The 17,904-nt window shown below is 42.7% G+C and overlaps 3 protein-coding genes across 8 annotated transcripts in view; 1 reads left to right on the forward strand and 2 right to left on the reverse strand.

The window, feature by feature from the left end:
• Positions 1–5,922, forward strand: part of ssbp2a (single stranded DNA binding protein 2a) — a 74,216-nt gene extending 68,294 nt beyond the window's left edge. For 4 of the 5 annotated variants that reach the window (XM_048243418.1, XM_048243422.1, XM_048243419.1 and 1 more), the window contains 8 exons: positions 30–78; positions 424–459; positions 2,059–2,113; positions 2,455–2,525; positions 3,301–3,379; positions 3,813–3,841; positions 4,043–4,141; positions 4,576–5,922. In XM_048243418.1, coding sequence (XP_048099375.1) covers positions 30–78; positions 424–459; positions 2,059–2,113; positions 2,455–2,525; positions 3,301–3,379; positions 3,813–3,841; positions 4,043–4,141; positions 4,576–4,605 — 448 coding nt within the window. In that variant the 3' untranslated portion in view covers positions 4,606–5,922. The remainder of the gene's footprint in view (positions 1–29; positions 79–423; positions 460–2,058; positions 2,114–2,454; positions 2,526–3,300; positions 3,380–3,812; positions 3,842–4,042; positions 4,142–4,575) is intronic. The other variant, XM_048243421.1, reaches the window with a different exon arrangement.
• A 28-nt stretch (positions 5,923–5,950) lies between these two features.
• On the reverse strand, positions 5,951–9,619 carry f2r (coagulation factor II (thrombin) receptor). The gene is made up of 2 exons (XM_048243417.1): positions 9,339–9,619; positions 5,951–8,662 (listed from the first exon to the last, which is right to left on the reverse strand). The coding sequence occupies exons 1-2, from the start codon at positions 9,424–9,426 to the stop codon at positions 7,482–7,484; spliced, it is 1,269 nt and encodes a 422-aa protein (XP_048099374.1). The 5' UTR covers positions 9,427–9,619; the 3' UTR covers positions 5,951–7,481.
• Positions 9,620–9,802: 183 nt separating this feature from the next.
• iqgap2 (IQ motif containing GTPase activating protein 2) overlaps positions 9,803–17,904 on the reverse strand; it is a 51,095-nt gene continuing 42,993 nt past the window's right edge. Inside the window, exons 32-39 of one of the 2 annotated variants that reach the window (XM_048243162.1) lie at positions 16,237–16,378; positions 14,015–14,102; positions 13,187–13,399; positions 12,672–12,832; positions 12,308–12,451; positions 11,476–11,584; positions 10,711–10,867; positions 9,803–10,662 (exon numbers count right to left, since the gene is read on the reverse strand). In XM_048243162.1, coding sequence (XP_048099119.1) covers positions 10,754–10,867; positions 11,476–11,584; positions 12,308–12,451; positions 12,672–12,832; positions 13,187–13,399; positions 14,015–14,102; positions 16,237–16,378 — 971 coding nt within the window. In that variant the 3' untranslated portion in view covers positions 9,803–10,662; positions 10,711–10,753. Of the gene's footprint in view, positions 10,868–11,475; positions 11,585–12,307; positions 12,452–12,671; positions 12,833–13,186; positions 13,400–14,014; positions 14,103–16,236; positions 16,379–17,904 lie in introns of both variants that reach the window. The other variant, XM_048243161.1, reaches the window with a different exon arrangement.

The raw sequence follows: 17,904 nt of genomic DNA on the forward strand, positions 1-17,904 counted from the left end.
CTCTCTCTGTCTGTCTGTCTGTCTATCAGGGGTCCTGCTGGAGGGAGGCCTTGGCCCAATCCCCCTAATGCCAACACAGTGAGTGTAAAGTCAGCAACAAAATTGCCTACGCCGTCTACCAGGCCCTCTAGCACCAACATCATTACTGTCTTGGGTTACTGCGTCTCAAACCCATCTCACCTCTCTCTCTCTCTCTCTCTCACTCTCACTCTCTCTATCTGTCTCTCTCTCTCTTCTCTCTCTCTCTCTCTCCTCTCTCTCTCTATCTGTCTCTCTCTCTCTCTCTCACTCTCACTCTCTCTATCTGTCTCTCTCTCTCACTCTCTCTATCTGTCTCTCTCTCTCTCTCTCTCTCTCTCACTCTCACTCTCACTCTCTCTATCTGTCTCTCTCTCTCTCTATCTCACTTACTCTTCCTCCCAGATCCCGTACTCCTCAGCCTCTCCAGGGAGTTATGTGGTAAGCTGTGCTGCTCTTCTCACTGTATTCCACATCAACACACATGCCCAGTAGAAGCTGTTTGGCCAAGGCTGCACTTAACGGCTTGCACAGGTTCAGGCCTGTTGGTCAGAAGAGCCTGACCAATATAGGATTTTTAAGTCAGATATTTGTCATTGTGATATATCTGCTGATATTCATATGGCAATATGCCTAAAGATGTCCTTAATATTTTAATATTTAGTAAAGTAATTGAAGGGTTCTGATCAAAATATGATATAATGTTTAAATTGTACTGTATGGAAGCCTAAACAAACTCACTTTAGACAGTAAATGATGTAATAGGTTGGTCACTGACAGTCAGCAGACATTTTCAGCATGCTCTCACACATTGTGTAAACCACACATGAAAAATTGTGATAGCCTACATGTGGCAATCCAAATGTGACAACTTAAACCAAAGGCAGATCACAGTGGGAAAAGGGAAGTAACACCAACTCACTGCACACAAGTTTATTAGCTCATCTTCACACTCGTGAGTTCCTCCTTTGCTCAGCAGAAGGCCTGTGCCTTACATGGTGTATAAGTATACTCTTTTGATCTCTGCATTTATCCCAATCTGTGAATTAGTGAAACACACACAGCACACAGTGTACACACAGTGAGGTGAAACACACACTAATCCCGGCGCAGTGAGCTGCCTGCAACAACAGCGGTGCTTGGGGAGCAGTGAGGGGTTAGGTGCCTTGCTCAAGGGCACTTTAGCCGTGCCTACTGGTCGGGGTTCGAACCGGCAACCCTCCGATTACAGGTCCAAAGTGCTAACCAGTAGGCTACGGCGGCCCCTTAAGAGAGCTAATGAACATTGAAAACACAAGTGAAATGTGAGATTGGTTGTCGCTAAGGTAAGAATATCAGGATAAGCCGATCAACGGCAGAGCAGGGTCGATTGGTAAGACAGATCTAGCCTGGATGCCAGCCTGAATGTACCCTGCCCACAAAATTTAATTTCGGGAAATTATGAGTAGAATTGAGTCTGGCCACGTCAGGCTAGAACAGATCTCATCCTCATAAGTTTTGAAGTAACACCTCCTGTAAGGATGTGCTGAAAAAGTTCAAGAGCCGTAGGCCTACCTCCAGATGCCTTACATGGAATAAGAGAATTTATTGAACTTACAAGTGAAATATGTAAACTGTACAGATGGTATTATTGTACCTCAAATAGCTTGATTAATTTGCCTCTGCACGGGCAAAAGACAGTTGTACCAAAACATCATGATTGACTACTGGGTTCCTGTATTTGCTGACATGCCCATATCTACCATAAAGGACATGTCCTCTGCATTTCCTCATGTTTTAGATATTTTACTAAATGAGGGGGTGGGTAGCTGCAGATAATTTTATTGGTCATTATAAATGCCTACCTGCCCGTAGATCGACTAGCGTATATCGGCCAAATATTGGCACACCAATATATAATTTGGTTCTAATTCGTATGATTGCAAAGCTGATTTATCTGGTCTTAGGAATGAAGAGGTCTTTCTGGTCTTTATTTTCAGTGGCTGATATAAATGTGTGTGTGTGTAACATGAGTTATTTTATCCTCTCATTTCACCTCAGGGACCACCTGGAGGGGGGGGTCCCCCTGGTACACCCATAATGCCGAGTCCAGCAGGTACATTTATTTATTTATTCATTTTAACAGACACTTTTATCCAATATTACAAGGGCCATTATCCCCGGAGAAACTCAGGGTTAAGTGCCTTGCTCAAGGGCACAACGGTGGAAGCCGGGTATTGAACCCGGTGGTTGAAACGTAGCATTGTGTGTGTATGTGACAGAGAGAGAGAGAGAGAGAGAGTGTGTGTGTGTGTGGGGATGTTTGTGCATGCTCTGTGTGTCTCCCTTTTCTGTGTGTGTGTGTGTGTGTGTGTCTGTCTGTCTGTCTGTCTGTCTGTCTGTCGGTGAGCTGTAACAATGAGCAACACTTGTTAGATACTTTTCCACCCTTTTTAGAATCTACAAACTCTGGAGACAACATGTACACCATAATTAACACAGGCCCCCCAGCTGCAAACAGACCAAATGTGAGTATGCATCAGTGCAATTATTACTGGGATACTGGGTACCATCAAGTGCTTGAGTGACCTTGCTCTTCAATTTCAATTTAATACCAAAACATTGCACATGTCTCATGGCGCTTTACAGAGTGTTAAACAATCAGATAATTAAGTATGCTCTTAAGTATGTTTCTGAACTTGAATGGCTTCTCGTATGTGGAAACTAAAAGATCATCTACGGCATGTTAACAAATCTAAAATAAATCAGCATTTCAAGCAGCAGGCTTCTCTTCAAACCATTCTGTCACAGAGTGTAAATATTGACTTTTAAAATATTATTTTGTATGAATGTGGTGATCATTCTCTGTCTTCAGTGTGCAGACTGAAATGTAAAACGATATGTCATCTGTTAATACTGTAAGACTATTTGTTATATAAATGTCCATTCAGTAATTAGTCTTTCAGTTATCTCCCAGGATGTCTAGCTTTGCACACAATTCGTCTGTGTGACTTTAGGTTTAATTTTAACTAAACCGAGACACTTAATGTCACACATCACCTGATTAATTCTGTTTGGTTTGCTACTGCTCTGTGGGAAAAACTGCAGCACACTGGTATTTTATTATAAAAAAGACTGGACTTCGAGATGAGAGAGCACTACTGTGAGGGGTGACGTGTGTTGACACACTATCAGGGAAATTAAGTACACTATTATGTTTGGACGCCTACACCTGTGTGTGTATACTGTTGTACAGTGCTGTGTTTGGTATTGCATGTGTCCCTGTGTTGTGTGTATTCATAGTTCCCTATGGGTGCTGGAGCTGAGGGGCCCATGGGTAGCATCACAGGAATGGAGCCCCATCACATGAACGGATCACTGGGTATGGCGGGAGCACTGACACACACGCTTACACGCACACACACATACACACGCACAAGGCACACACACACACACACACACACATGTACACCCACACAGGCAATAAATGTAGTCACTTGTTCATCTGTGTCTATGGCGAACGGATGACATAATTCATGACCCAGGCTTCCAGAGGGAAAGGGGTTGTGAGTGGGAAGGGGAAGGCGGGGGCAGGACCTGAAGGTCAGCGAAAGAATGTTAAAGACAGACCCCAGTGTGTTGTCAGTTCACAAATATTCTGCTGAAAACCACTGCTTTTGACACTCTGTTTTGAAGTATTATTTAAAATGTGTGAGACTTAAAATACTACAAATAAATACCTGGATACTACAGTATTTGGTGTTTTTTTTTTGTCATTTTGCTATTTATACGTCCACTTGTCTTATTGTACACAGGATCTGGTGACATCGACAGTCTGCCCAAGGTAAAGACCAAGAGCCCTAACTCTCTCACTGACTCAGAATTAACGCAGTCAGACAGTTATTGTGTCTATGTGATTATGTGATGAACTGAAAGTATGTTTGTTTATGGTTTGTTTATGGTACATTTGTTTTGATTTTGTCTCTCTCTCTCTCTTTCTTTGTGTATCTGTCTGTGTGTGGGGGTGGCTGTGTTTCCTCCACAGAACTCTCCTGGGAACTTGAGCATGAGTAATCAGCCAGGCACGCCACGAGATGACGGCGAGATCGGAGGGAACTTCCTGAATCCCTTCCAGAGTGAGAGTGTACGTCAGCACCTCCTATGGCCTGTTTACAAGTTTTAGGAACCCCAGCACTAGTATGTGCAGTGTGAAACAATAGTAACATGCAAGCAATGGAAAAAAGTTCAGCTTTATTTAGTTAAACGCACGAGACAGTCTACAAACAGTTAGCAAAACATCTATAAACCCTAAAAACTGGCCCAAACACTTAAATGTGTATTTCAACTACCTATACTATCAATTACACCTTACTGTAAATTACCCTTTACCCTAACTCCTACAGAACCTACACAAACTTCTTCATCCCTTAGTATCACTATACTCTAACTGTGACCGGTTTATTGTATTCCCCATGGTCAGCTGTCATGTGCAAGTTGCTATCAAATTAATCAGATTAATGCTAAATGTCTGCTAAATGTCAAGTGTCTTATCTACGTTCTGAAATGTCTTGTTTCCAGTATTCTCCTAACATGACAATGAGTGTGTGAGGTGGGGAGAGAACCTGGGCTGACCAATGAAAGTGTTTCATGACAACAGGAGATTTCCACGGCCACTGAAGTCATCTTTTCCAGGGGGGCAGCTGGATTCAGCTCACTTTTTCTTTTTTTCCCCCCAATAATTTATTTGTCCCTGGTGAAGTGGTGATGGCCTTACACAGACTTCAGCTGGAGGACTAAAGGAATGCAGCAAGCCAAATAAAACTGTCAAAGAGGGAGGGATATGTAAGGAGGACAGGAAAACAACTTCATGTAAATCTGTGTCACTGTGTTTACACATTCCAATGTCTATTCGTCCAGAAAGACTCTGAGATATACACAACGGTTTCTAAGACGACAGCACATGGAGTCCTCCGGAAACTTGTTTACTGGAGTCTCAGTCTGTGGTTTTTAAATCCCGGATCACTGACCATTTCTCACATCAACACAAACAGACAAAAGAAGACTCATTTCAAGTAAAATGTGTGGCTGTATGGATCTGACTTCAGATTTGAGAAATGAGAAATGGTGGCAACTCAGAATTCCAGATGAGAGCAACACAATAGCCTTCAGTGAACTGACAAGAGTCAACGCTATTCTCTCAGTGGAATTCTCTCCGCCATTTTTTATCCTGTGTATGTGGGTGTGCATCAGTGTGTTACTCCACGGGGCAATCCAGTATTGTGGGTTTGGTTATGTGTTGTGTTTCTGGTGTCATCTGTTGCCAATGCATTAACATGACAATCATTATTTCCCTTACTATTAATTTAATTATTAAGTATCTTGATTTCCAAATTATATCATAAAATGACTACAAAGCACACATTCTCACAGATATTGGTATTGATATTTGTTTGTTTATCACTGATGGATTAAAACATGGCTGAATCGTAAACATAGCTCTGACTTGGATAAATCACGAAATTTGGCAAGTGTTGGAAGTCTGATGAGAAAACAAATGAATTCAATGAATCAAACATTACAGTATAGTCACTTTTTTAATCTTTTGTCTTTCCCAGTAATCAAGTTGTCTCTTCAGTTTTACTATTTATTCATCACTTCAGTCTTGGACATTTCTGTTGAAAGTTAAGTTTTAAGTTAAGCTTTAACTTTAGCTTTTTATTCCACTGTTCCTTGTTCATGTATTCATTTTTGCACAAATGTCAGAATTGCGCAATCATGACTTAATCATCAGTACCTTTGTGATTTTTCTCCACAATTCTGTTTGTGATATGTAGGTATTTTGAAGTTAGGGGGCATCTTAATGACTTTGTGTAAATATTTTGAAAAGTTTTGGATGCCAGCATAAATCTTGTAACTGTGTGTATGTTAGTAAAAAGCTATTTGTGTTCATTTGTATCTGGTGTACCTGTTCAGTTTCACTATAAACAAGTTATTTCTCCTTTCTTTTTATAAAATATAGCAAACCACACTTTTACCGAGATGAACATGTTCCAAACAAACTTCCCCTTATTTACTTCTGCGCAAGAAGTTATCTGATATATTTTCATTCCCCTATGAATCCTCAGTGGATTATGTTGTATCACAGCACATGCACAGACATGCAGTGCTTGTGCTAACAAGAGGGACATGTGTGTAAATGGTCTGTTACTGTAGCCAAAATTTGCATTTTGCAATTTTTCAAATTTTGTTACATTTTGCAATACGATGGAGACTACAATGACATTTTACATACTATTCTACATGACATTGCATGTGTTGGGGGAAATCCTTTTTAATTTGTTAGCATTTTTGTCTGGCAGACAACACATCTGTGCCAACCTATTGTCATATCATTGTGAAGTAATCAACAGCACTTACTTAATTGTGGTAATTGTTTTTAATACTTTATTTAGGATGAACTGCAATGTGTTAGGACTTTAAAATAGGAAGAGCTGGGTAAAAGAGGAAATGGATGCTGTGGTATATTCAGCATCATACATATAGCTGAAGACTTGGCACATTGCACATTGATGAACAGTGGGCAGACCAGCCTACCCAGTTAGCTCAATAAAATATATATTAGCTACTAGCATTTCAGTTCATCCGAGCAAACATGAACAAAAGTGTTGAAAATCTTTGTAGCTTAAAGACTCAACATATACATGGTTAACAAATTAAACAGTATAGCTTTCAACCCCCACTCCCCCAAGAAAACAAATTCTGAAGGCCATTGTCTTCAGTTCAGAATTGGAATGTAACCTTCAGACAGGGGCTGGTCTAAATAGACCGTTGCCATGCCCATGCGAGGAGCCTAAAAAACATAAACTGTATGATACACTGTACATATGGCATAGAAACTGAAAAATATAAGCTAGCTATGTAATGTAACTTAATGTAATGTAAACTGTAGAAGTAGCAAACCTGATGGTTAATATTGATAACTACTTACAGTAGTCTTTGTCCATTTCAAACAAAATTAGAGTCCAAATAATTTTGGGACCAATACACAAAAGTGCCAAGAACAAAAAAAAACACTGTACCAGCCAGTGTGAATGGCTACTGAAAGCCATATAAAGGGCGTATAATTGGTCACAATTTCACAAATCATTATTACCATCTCCTGCCCCATTCCTGCCCTCCTTCAGCAACACCGTAATTTCTAAACACTGCTACTACATGATTTGGATCTCTCACTGCTCTTCACTCCTAACCTAGCAAAGATCATGGCAGACTCTGGATCTGATCTGGATTTGAGGAGTTTTAGAGCAGACAGAGCCCAAAACATGGCATGCTCTGGATGCCCTGAAGCTGAATTGAAAACACTAGTCTATGACCAGGGTAACTAGCATCCCTGGCACTAGATCCCTTGACTCAGTCCCCGATACACAGACAACCCCCATGTCAGTCTCGATGCTCCGCCAGGCGTCAACTCTGGGGCAAAAGGCTCAGCCCATCAGCTTCCTGTACTGGCTGCTCATGTTGCTCTTGATGGCATCGATCCTGCTGGTCCGGGTGGTGCTGCTGCTGGTCTGCGAGCCCCTCTCCAGGCTGGAGGCGCTCCCGCAGCGGAGTAGCGTCGCCACCTGCTTCTGACACTGCGACGAGCCAAAGTAGTAGACCAGCGGGTCCAGGCAGCAGCTGACGCTGCCCAGGCACATGGCCAGCAGGTAGGCGGCGTACGAGCTCTCCGTGTGGTGGTGCGTGAAGCGCACGTAGTGCGCCAGCAGGATGATGTTGGTCGGCGTGAAGCACGCCACAAAGACGGTGAGCACGGTGATGGCCATGAAGATGGCGCGCGTCCTCTTGAAACCGTTCGCCACGTCGGCGGTGCATAGCGCCTGGATGATGCGCACGTAGCACACGGTGGTGAAGATGAAGGGGATGAAGAAGAAGAGGGCAGAGAAGACGGGGAAAAAATATAGGTAGTAGGTGCGCAGCTTGTGGATGTCCAGCACGTCGTGGCACGTGGTGATGTCCATGTCCGCCAGGTGCATGGTCTGCTCCGAGGTGACAAGCGGTATCACGCCGCCCACCGACAGCACCCACATGGCCCCGCAAACCACGCTGGCCGTCCGCGGGTTGCGCCACACCAGTGAGTCGATGGGGTAGACCACCGCCATGAAGCGGTCGATGCTGATGCACATCATCAGGAGCACGGAGCAGTACATGTTGCAGTAGAAGGCCGCGGTGACGACGCGGCACAAACCCGAGCCGTAAATCCAGTTGTTGCCGTGGTAGTGGTAGGAGATGCGGAAGGGCAGGAGCAGTACAAACAGCAGGTCGGCAAAGGCTAGGTTAAGCATGTAGATCACTGCCGGCTTCTTGGGCGTGACTCGACGCAGGAACATGCCAACTGCCAGGAGGTTTAAAGGTACGCTAATGATGAAGACTAGAAGGTACATGGTGGGAATGAAGACTGTCACCATAGGGCCAGTGAGGTACTGCTTGGCCTCTTCACTTATGTAGTATTGCTTCTTCACCTCATGGTGGTGGCCAGATGTCTTTTTGGGCGCTGGATCTATGCCTGAGCCACTACCTTCTTGGACATCCAGGTAGTCAATGGGCTCGTCTGTAGGCCTAACGGTCAGGAAATGTCCAGCGAATGTCCTGACAATACTCCTAGTACCTGAGGAGAAGGTGCCAACATAAAATATTTATACCTTAAAACGTCCAATGACGAGGTAGATTTTTAAAATAAATTAAGTTTATCGTGTCGTGAATTTAAAAGGCATCATTTTTTCTACATTACGACCAATCTCGTAGTAGCCTAGTTAATAGGCTACAGAAAAAAACAGAATTACGCCTCACTTGTTACCTCGTAGCGTGCATAGGGAAATTCAAATGAATTGCAAGGTAATGCAATTATTTTGTGGTAGGCTAATTGCAAAAAAACTAAAACTAAATGAACATTCATACAATATGGTCAACAATCAAGGTTTATTGAGAGGCAATACAAGCGTGTGAGTGAACGCAAGAATTTTTTTTTTTTTTTTTGTCTTCCAGTAGCCTAGTCTACAGGTGTTTTAGCTGATTTGAAATTCAAGGCTTCTTGTGATCTTTTTACCTTCAATGAAGGCTAGGCATTGAGGTGGTGCCATTTTAACTAGGTTAACTATGCTGGGACGCATTATAGGCTAATTGTGTAAAACCGAAAGGATAGGCTACCTTAGTTTTCAAGCGTCTCGTGAGTTGTTAAAATATCCTCTGATTCTGCTAACCAAGAAGAAAAGTGTACAGCAAATGTAAGTATCCTACTAAACTACCGGTAAGAACTAAAATAAACTTCACAAATGTCCACTTACCATTAACAGTATTAATCGTAGCTGTGGAGGACTCCACAGCGAAAAATACCAATAGAATGAAGGTCCGTATAAGTATGGTTTGAGCCATCGTCTTCAACAGGTACTAGAGTTTACACAAACGTTGTTTAACCTTAACAGTTAAATGTAAAAGTCGGGTCTTGTTTTAATGATTTTCCGTTATTTCTACTCAAAAAACTGTCCGTAGCCTACCAACATTCATGCAGAGGATTACACACATCGGTCCCGACACACGTTTTGCGGTCAGGGAGCGAGAGGAGGAATTATTGCTTCCCATCGTTTTATGGCTTGAATGTAAACGCCCACTTGCACTAATGTGAACAACTTTGGCCTGGACATTATCTGCCTTTTTGATCTGGCAACTACGCAACTGTTGAACGCTTTCTCCCACGTCCTATGTGGCAGCCACACAAACATTCAGAGAGAGGGAGAGACACATTGCAAAGTAGAGTGAGTTTATTTTTATTTTTTTTAAAGATGTCTCCTTTATAAATCCTTACAATCAGTTTAATTTACAACACGTCGACACAGTTATGTTTAAAAGCATACATTCTAAAGACAACACGTCAAGTATATACTTAAAACATACTCAGTTTCTTCGATAAGAGCTTCAAGGCACAAGTTGTGTGAGAATTGCCACAAGGCCAGTCTGATACAGCAGGAAATGTTCAACTCCAGTGACTATTTTACGGTCCATTGCAGGAGGCAGTAGTGCGTTATGCAGTTCATTAAAATCGCTTTCTTTTTTCCTTTTTTTTTACAAGTGACCAAAGAAGTATTGACATTAAATGACAAAATGGTTGATTGAATCACGTCACACATACAACCAGTGAGACAACCAGTGAGAAACAAAGTGACAGACTTTAGAACAAAACAAACAATGTGCCATTGATAAACCTTTTGACAATACCTAATAACCTTTTATTGTGCAACACACTTAATTTTGATGGAAGTAGACAGGAGAAATGAGAAACATAAAATATTTAAACCAGTGCCAGATTAACGTCAGGTATTATCTACCTTGTTAGATTTCTAGCTTTAGCATTATACCATTTAAAACATATAATTTAATATTCAATGATTTATTAAATACCACAATAATCTAAAACGTCAACATTTTTCTGTCTTGTTTACAAAATTGCTTTGATGGAAAGGCACATTCCAATCACATCACCAAGCATTTGGTATAAATGATATGTGACCTCTTTGGCATTTCTTGTGAGCATACACTCACCCCACCTCTTTAGGTGACACCTTTAAGATTTTCCAGTTACACACACTGTGTCCATACAACACACACACACACACACACACACACACACACACACACACACACACACACACACACACACACCTTATGCACACACATGTGCATACCTACAAACACACACATCCATTCACTTCCCATAAAACTTCTTGTTGAGAAGGAAGATGAGGAGGTTGACGTTGACTTTGGCCTTGTCAAACATCTTCATGACTGCAACTCCCTCATACTGCAGCTGCAGCAGGTCCTGTGGGAGGGGAGGATGCAGTGTTTAAACTGGGAGGAATTCAGGGTCACTGCACCATCTTATAAGGAGAGCTTCAGCTCAGCCAATTATAGCAATGGGTTTAGATGAAAGCTTAAACGGCATTTTCTGTGGAGGTGAATTTGGTTTAATCTTACGAAAAAAGGTTATTAAAAAGTTATAGTTCATCAACACGGGTTGGCTATATTATCATAGACCAGCTTAGAAACAACCTGGAGCCACACTGGCCCAATATATAGCTTCCAATAACCAGTCGTTCAGCCTTATTCAAGATTAGGTTTAACTGCTCATACCTCATAGCTCAGTACAGTTTTGATATGGCAATGCTCTAATAAAGCTACACACATAAAATGTTCTTAGTGTTCCACTAGATAGATATCTATTAGGCAACCTCCTGTGTTTAGAGGTTATGGATGAGCAGGCAGAGTGTGTGTGTGCGTGCGTGCGTGCGTGCGTGCTAGGGTGCATGCTCTGTATGTATGTGTATGTGTGTGTGTGTGTGTGTGTGTGTGTGTGTATGCATGTGTCCATCCGCAGGATCCGTCCCTGCAGTGTGTGCCCACCCTGTCTGGCTGACGAATGAGCGTTACCTGGAAATGCAGCTGCACCTTCTCCATCTCCACTCCCATGAACTTGGCTTTCACCTCAAAGTCCCCAACTTCCTCACAGGGGGAGATGTCAAACATGATGTTCTTTAACCTGAAGTGAGATGTGATGACAAAAGCAACATCACACTAGTTAACCTTCATTGTTAGATTATTTATTCACAGTTGTTTTTACAATAATAAAAGAAAGACAAAACATATTGCAGGAAATCAAAAGAACATAATAAAAATATCTTGTTTCTGTACACCGTCCAAGTCTGGGAGTTGCACGACTGGCAAAACAATTTTGTGTGGCATTCCCATTAAAGGAATTGCCTCATAGGAATACTGAAAAAGCAACAAAACACAAACATCTACTGAACATAACTATTTCAGTTCACCGGGGCTAGAAGTACCCTTTCCTCAAAGGCAATTTCATGGCACTTCCTTCTGGTCAGTCCCTCTGAGACAACCAGAGTATGCGAGCGCTTTGGAATTCTCAGAAATCCCCTACTGGATGGCTGACAGGATGGAGAGGGCAGGAAGACCCTCTCAGCTGAGCGTGGCTCTCTCCGGTCATCACGGCAATAAGCTGACACAGCATGCCACACACATCAAGACAACCCCCACCAACCCCAACACACACACACACACACACACACACACACATATATATGCTAGGCCTCACAGTGGGTTCAGAGGAGGAGAGGAGAGGAGGAAAGAGGAGACGAGAAAAGAAGGGAGAAGAGACGAGGGAGAGAGGAAAGGTGAGATGAGGAGCGAGACAAGGGGAGTGGAGGAGAGACGAGACGAGGAGTATGAGAGGTGCGGGACTCACTGATTGGTCTGAAGGCCCTCGATTTCCAGGATGACGCCCTTCTCGTGGAGCCTGGCAGCAGTGTACTTGAGGGACTGCTGCTTGGACTTCCGGCTGCCCTTATCATCCCCCTTTCTGTCCAGCTTGATGGAGCGACGAGCATTTCTAAAAGATGATCATGAACACACACACACACACAAAGGACATTTACCTGGAGTTGAGGCATAGATAAGCAATACCATGGTCATGAATTTTATGCATCTAGCAAAAACATGATCTCTTTTCTTATCTACAAATTAGGAAACCTGATCATGATCCAGTCAACTAAATATTGAGTCATAGTGAAATGAATGGACAGTGCATTTTACATATGATCTGAACCTACTTCCTGTTCAGGTTGTCCAAGCATGTTTTGATGTAGGTGTCGTAGTAGTTGATCTGGTCTTGATAGAATGCTGCCTTGGAGTTCAAGGCACTCAGTGTCTGTTGAAGCTTAACCAGCTCGGCCTTCCGTCTTTGTCTATAGCGCCTCTGGTACCGAATGTCCTGTCAATCACCAGAAGGAAAGAATCATCAGAAGCTTTGTATTCATGTGCTTTGGTTTAACTTCCACTGCCATTTAGTATCAGGTCAAGTAACAGCTCCACTAACTCCCACATTAGACAATGACAATGGAAATGAAAACTAATTACAACTGAAGGCGTTTATTTTAGTTACAATGAGAATATAAGGTTGAGTAACTGCCACGGTGTTACATTCATGGTTTGCTATTCTTTTGTAATATTTAGAAACTGTAGCAGTAAGCATTTCACTGTGCTGTTTTAAATTCTTTATCCTTCTCAGCTTATCCATCTCAATGCATCAGTGGCAGAGACAGCACAGTAGCAGCACTGGCACTACCTTGGAGATTTCATTGATGACGTCCTGGTACTTGTTGGAGCCGCGGACAAGGCCGGCCTGCTCGAGGGTGCGCAGGTTGCGGGTAATCTTCCTCTTCTTCTGCTCCAGGGGAAGCTGGCGGTCCTCCAGGGCGGCCTGGGTGCTCTTCAGGCCCTCTGGAGCATTGGCGTCCTGCTCCGCGCGCCTTTCCACCAGCTTAGTGTGGTCCACCTCCTACACACACACACACACACACACACACACGGTTAATTCACACTGACTAAACATTGTCCATATCTATATGTTTAATCATATGGCAGATGTTTTTCTCTTCACCGACTTACGGCTAATGGAGCCTAGACATTTATCAGAAATTGTCTGACGAGTAAACTGGAATGTTTCTAAAGCCGCCTACAAATTACCTGACATGGGGTCAAACTGAGTTACCAGGCCCCCTCTTGCCTTTTACGTATAGGTTTACTGAAAGATGCTCTCTAAGCTCTCATGGGAAATGAGTTGTTGACCAGACTATCAGACTTGCAAATAGCACAGACTCCCACCGAGGTGAGGCTAGACTGAGCTAACTGGGAAAATATCAAGACTATAACCTCTCTACACAGTTTTGAGGAGTCCTTTCTACTGATTAAGTTACCCACAAAATTGTGTGTGAGTCCACTAGCATTTTGATCCTCAACAGGTTCATATGACTTATTTTTCAGGCAGCAGAAGTTTTTTACGGAAACCATTGGCCCACTATTTCTGGTGCAGAGTGCCCATCGTAATGCTTTGTTTTGCACAACTGATTGTAAGCATAACCGTCTCAATCTGAATGTGCTGCTAGGAGCTCACCTGCGCAGGAGAGGCTGGGGTCTCCAAGATCTCAGTCAGGGTCTCTCCAGGCTGAATCCTTATGACATCCACAATGAGCTTCTTGGTTCTGCACAGAGAACATAATAAAACATACAGTACAGTAAACATATATTGAATCCTCTCAATTCAGTACTTACCACCATTTATCAGACAGTGACTACAGAGACATTTGAAGATATGTCTGAAAAAATGTGTGCAGCATTAAGAAACAGAGTGACAACAGAGGAACGTTTGTGTTGTTTCCGCTCTTCTGGTGTTGATGCTCTTGTCCATTTGGACGTGGAGAGTGTTAACACATGGACAATAGAGACTCACGTAAGTGTCTGGCCTCTGCCGGGACCGGGGGGTGGGGTGGGGGGCAGGGCTGACTCATACTTCCTCTTTCCTACGCACGGTGCTAGACCCTTCTGCCCTAAATATCCTTCCAAGGTTTATCCCCAACTTCCAAAACATCAGCCAAAAAAGAAGCTATCTGAACTTCCATCCAGTGCCCTCGGTTAAGTATGCAAAGTACAAATAAATAGTTGTGGCTGTGTTAGTAAGTGCAGTGAACACATATATGTGCATTTATGTTTATGTTGATCTTCCAGTAAAAGAGACAGTGTATGAGTGAGAAAGAGAGAGAGGGAGAGAGAGAGAGTGAACGAGACGTATGTGTTGGGGCCTAGGAGGACACAGTTAACGCAGCAGTTCTGCTGTACATTATGGCTGCATCCTGTCACTTCCTGTGACTTCCTCTCCCTTCCCATCACGAGAGGGACAAGATAGGGGGCTGGGAAGAACAGGGACTCCTGACCTGCCACTGGACGATAACAGAGGAGGAAACGAGTGGCCCACAGGGCTTATTTATATAACGTGCCTGGAATCCAGCACCCAGAACTGTCTGCAGAAAAGACTGAGCGATGGGTCACTGTCGAAAGGGCGTGACTCTCCGTAGCTTGAGCACTGTTTGGCTAAACATGCCTCTGCTAGGCTACCAGCTACGGAGCGCAGTCTTGTTGATTGAACAGCTGCAACGGCCCCTGCAGTTCCAAGAGAAGGTTTGTGTAATGGCCTTCACATCTGTGGTAATGTTAGAGAGAAGAGACCGAAAAAGACAGAATGAGAGAGAGAGTGAGAATAAATGTGTGCACACATCTGAGTGTGAGTCAGTGTGATTGTGGTTATGTGTGAGAGTGTGTGTGTGTGAGAGTAAGAGAGAGAGAGAGAAAGAGAGATAGATAGATACCAATAGTATTGAGGCACTTGCTGTTCTACAGCAGAGCCCATGGCCTTTATTACTATTATTAATAGAGACAGTGCTCATTCATCAATAAACAAAAGTACTGCAAATAAGCCAGAGTTTGCTGTATGGGCCAATCTGTGTTTTTATGTGTTGTCCCTAGCCAGTGCTTAAAAAGGCAACCTAGAAAAAAAGAGGTTACCTATGTGACTACAGCTACAACAAATACATGCAATGACCAGTACAGTGTGTACCCATCAAACATACAGTGCAACCATGATCACAACACACACAGTAAAAACAAATAAAACATGATTTAATTAAGATTTAAGAATTAATTTAAAAAGTCTGCTTGTATAGGGACTCTCTAAAACTCTGAAACCATTGTTACCGTAACAGTGTTATGTTATGTTATGTGGGGGGAAACGTTGCACGTTTAAACAACTTGGTCTTCTAAAATGGATAGCTCTGATCCTTGATTAGGATTGGTTGAATTGCGTTCGATGCCGTTGTAAAATCCAGTATGAATCTATAGGTACACCTTGACCACGTTTTGTTCTAAATTACTGTTCCACCACAAACTGATACAAAAGATAGAATTGCTGCATCTCGACATGGTTTGGCAACCAAGAATGATTATCTACTGTATGAATAAATCTTTACATTTGTCATTGCTGTGGCTTTATTTTTATGAAATCTTGCCAGATATTTCTAGTAACCATTTTGGAAAAGCAATAAGCCACTCCTCTAGCACGTGGTGCCTAACGACGCCCCTTAGCTATTGTAAAATCAGTGTAACCTACAGCCTATACAGCCTGTTTAAGCTTATTGCTTAAATATACAGTATGCCTGAAATTTGGCCACCTTTTTAATGTGTTTTATGGAGCCTAACAGAGGCTGGCTGGACAGCGCCTCATCCTGTAGCAATGACCAGTGCTGACGTGTGTGTAAGGGTGTGAGAGTGGGGATCTGAACTCACTTCATCATCAGGCCCTTTGTGTCTTTGTCGTCTCCCTCCAGCAGCTCAAACTTGTTGGTGAGGTTCAGGGAGATCTCCGTCTTGGCCAGCTGGGTCAGCACACTTTCCTTGTTGGGGTCATTGGGGTCTATGGCCCCCTCACCTGGTTGTTTAAGAACAGAGAAAGGTTACTTCTGAAGAGTCTGATGAAGTCCTGCTTAACTTTTGTGTATGCATATAATATATATGGTACATACCGTAAAACTTCAAATAATCGCAGAGTCCCTAAGAGACGCCTGTCTCTTTTAAACGCCTGTCGTGGCTACAGGTTTGGGTTAAAGGCCGGTCTCCAGTAGAGGCCTGGTCTGTTTTTTAGTTTCGGGTTGTATTTAATCTTCTAAAACCCGTCAGATCGTCTGTTTAAAGATTCGCAATGACACGAAACCGTTACAGAAAGGAGCAGCAGTGTGAATTAGATGTTGCACGTCGTTGCAAGCCGTCGCAAACCATTCACCTTGTCTGGTCACAGTTGCAAGGTTTTAGAATGTTGCATCAAGTTGCTGCTCATCTCGTCGCGAATCTTGGGTGTGATTTGGGCTTAAGTATGGCGCAGACTCCGCACGTGATTATGGCATTAAAAGACTGCGGTGAAAAGCTAGAGTTCCAAATTGTATAGCTTTTTTTTTCTTCAATATGAACTATGCCTATATGTCCGACTTTGTCATCGTTCAATTCATCCCTTGTGTTTAAAATTTGCGGATAGGCCGATGGTAAGCGTGTTTTTATGCTGGCAACAAAACCAGAACGGTTTGCGAACGTTATTCTTTATTCTAAATGCCATCGCGATACAGAGAAAGAAGTCAGAAAAGGAATTTACCTTAGACTAGGCTATATCAGAGCCCGTCTACGGACATTCTCTGGCTATATACTGAAATAGGTTAATGATGTAAAGTCAAGTGCGCTTCTATGGGACTGGTGTGTGCACGCACAGTTTTTATTGAGTCGGAGTGGCAAGTGCTGCGCATAGTTGCAGTGGAATGTGGCAGCCCAGGGCATTATAAAACTTCTCACTCTTAGACCTACTCATACACGGCGGTGAAATGGCATATTTAGCTGTCTAAATTCGAATCATATGCTGGGGGAGAAATCGTCGGACATGCATGATTATTTTGTTATTCAGCACCCCTGGTCAAAAATATGTTCCCGCGCGCCTGGAAGTAGGCTATGATTTGAATGTAGACTGTTGTCAAATTTGGCAAATACAAAACGGGAGAAACAATATGGTTCATGCTCTCTCATGCTGTTTCATTCGTGCCGAAAAGGAGGGAGAATTAAACATTAAGCACGTTCCACTTTTGCATAAATAATTCCTGAATGGTGTTGGTCAGGGCTGATAATGCAATTGTATTTGACAAAGGACCGATACAGGCTATTTGCTAGTGACAAAATATGAGCTTTCAGTGTGATACGATCTCTTTTAATTACGTAATTAAAACGTGTTTCATCTGTTCTGGCTATCCCTGCTATTTGGATCTTACTGTCTCACTCAATGAACAACATTTCAACACTAAATGAATGATGATCTGTAATTGTCATCAGATAGCCTAGTCATATAGGTAGACATTCAGTGTGTTTGAAATAATTAATTCGATAATATTTTCCATCTTTGCAGAGGAAAAGTTTTGTGTA

This window comes from Alosa alosa, chromosome 5 (genome assembly GCF_017589495.1).
Source record: "Alosa alosa isolate M-15738 ecotype Scorff River chromosome 5, AALO_Geno_1.1, whole genome shotgun sequence".
Lineage (NCBI taxonomy): Eukaryota > Metazoa > Chordata > Actinopteri > Clupeiformes > Clupeidae > Alosa > Alosa alosa.

Excerpts from the sequence above, each read along its gene's own strand:
- f2r (XM_048243417.1), bottom strand. The coding sequence starts at position 9,426 with ATGGCTCAAACCATACTTATACGGACCTTCATTCTATTGGTATTTTTC. Across the intron at positions 8,663-9,338 it reads TACGATTAATACTGTTAATG|GTACTAGGAGTATTGTCAGG; the intron begins GTAAGTGGACAT and ends CCTTCTCCTCAG.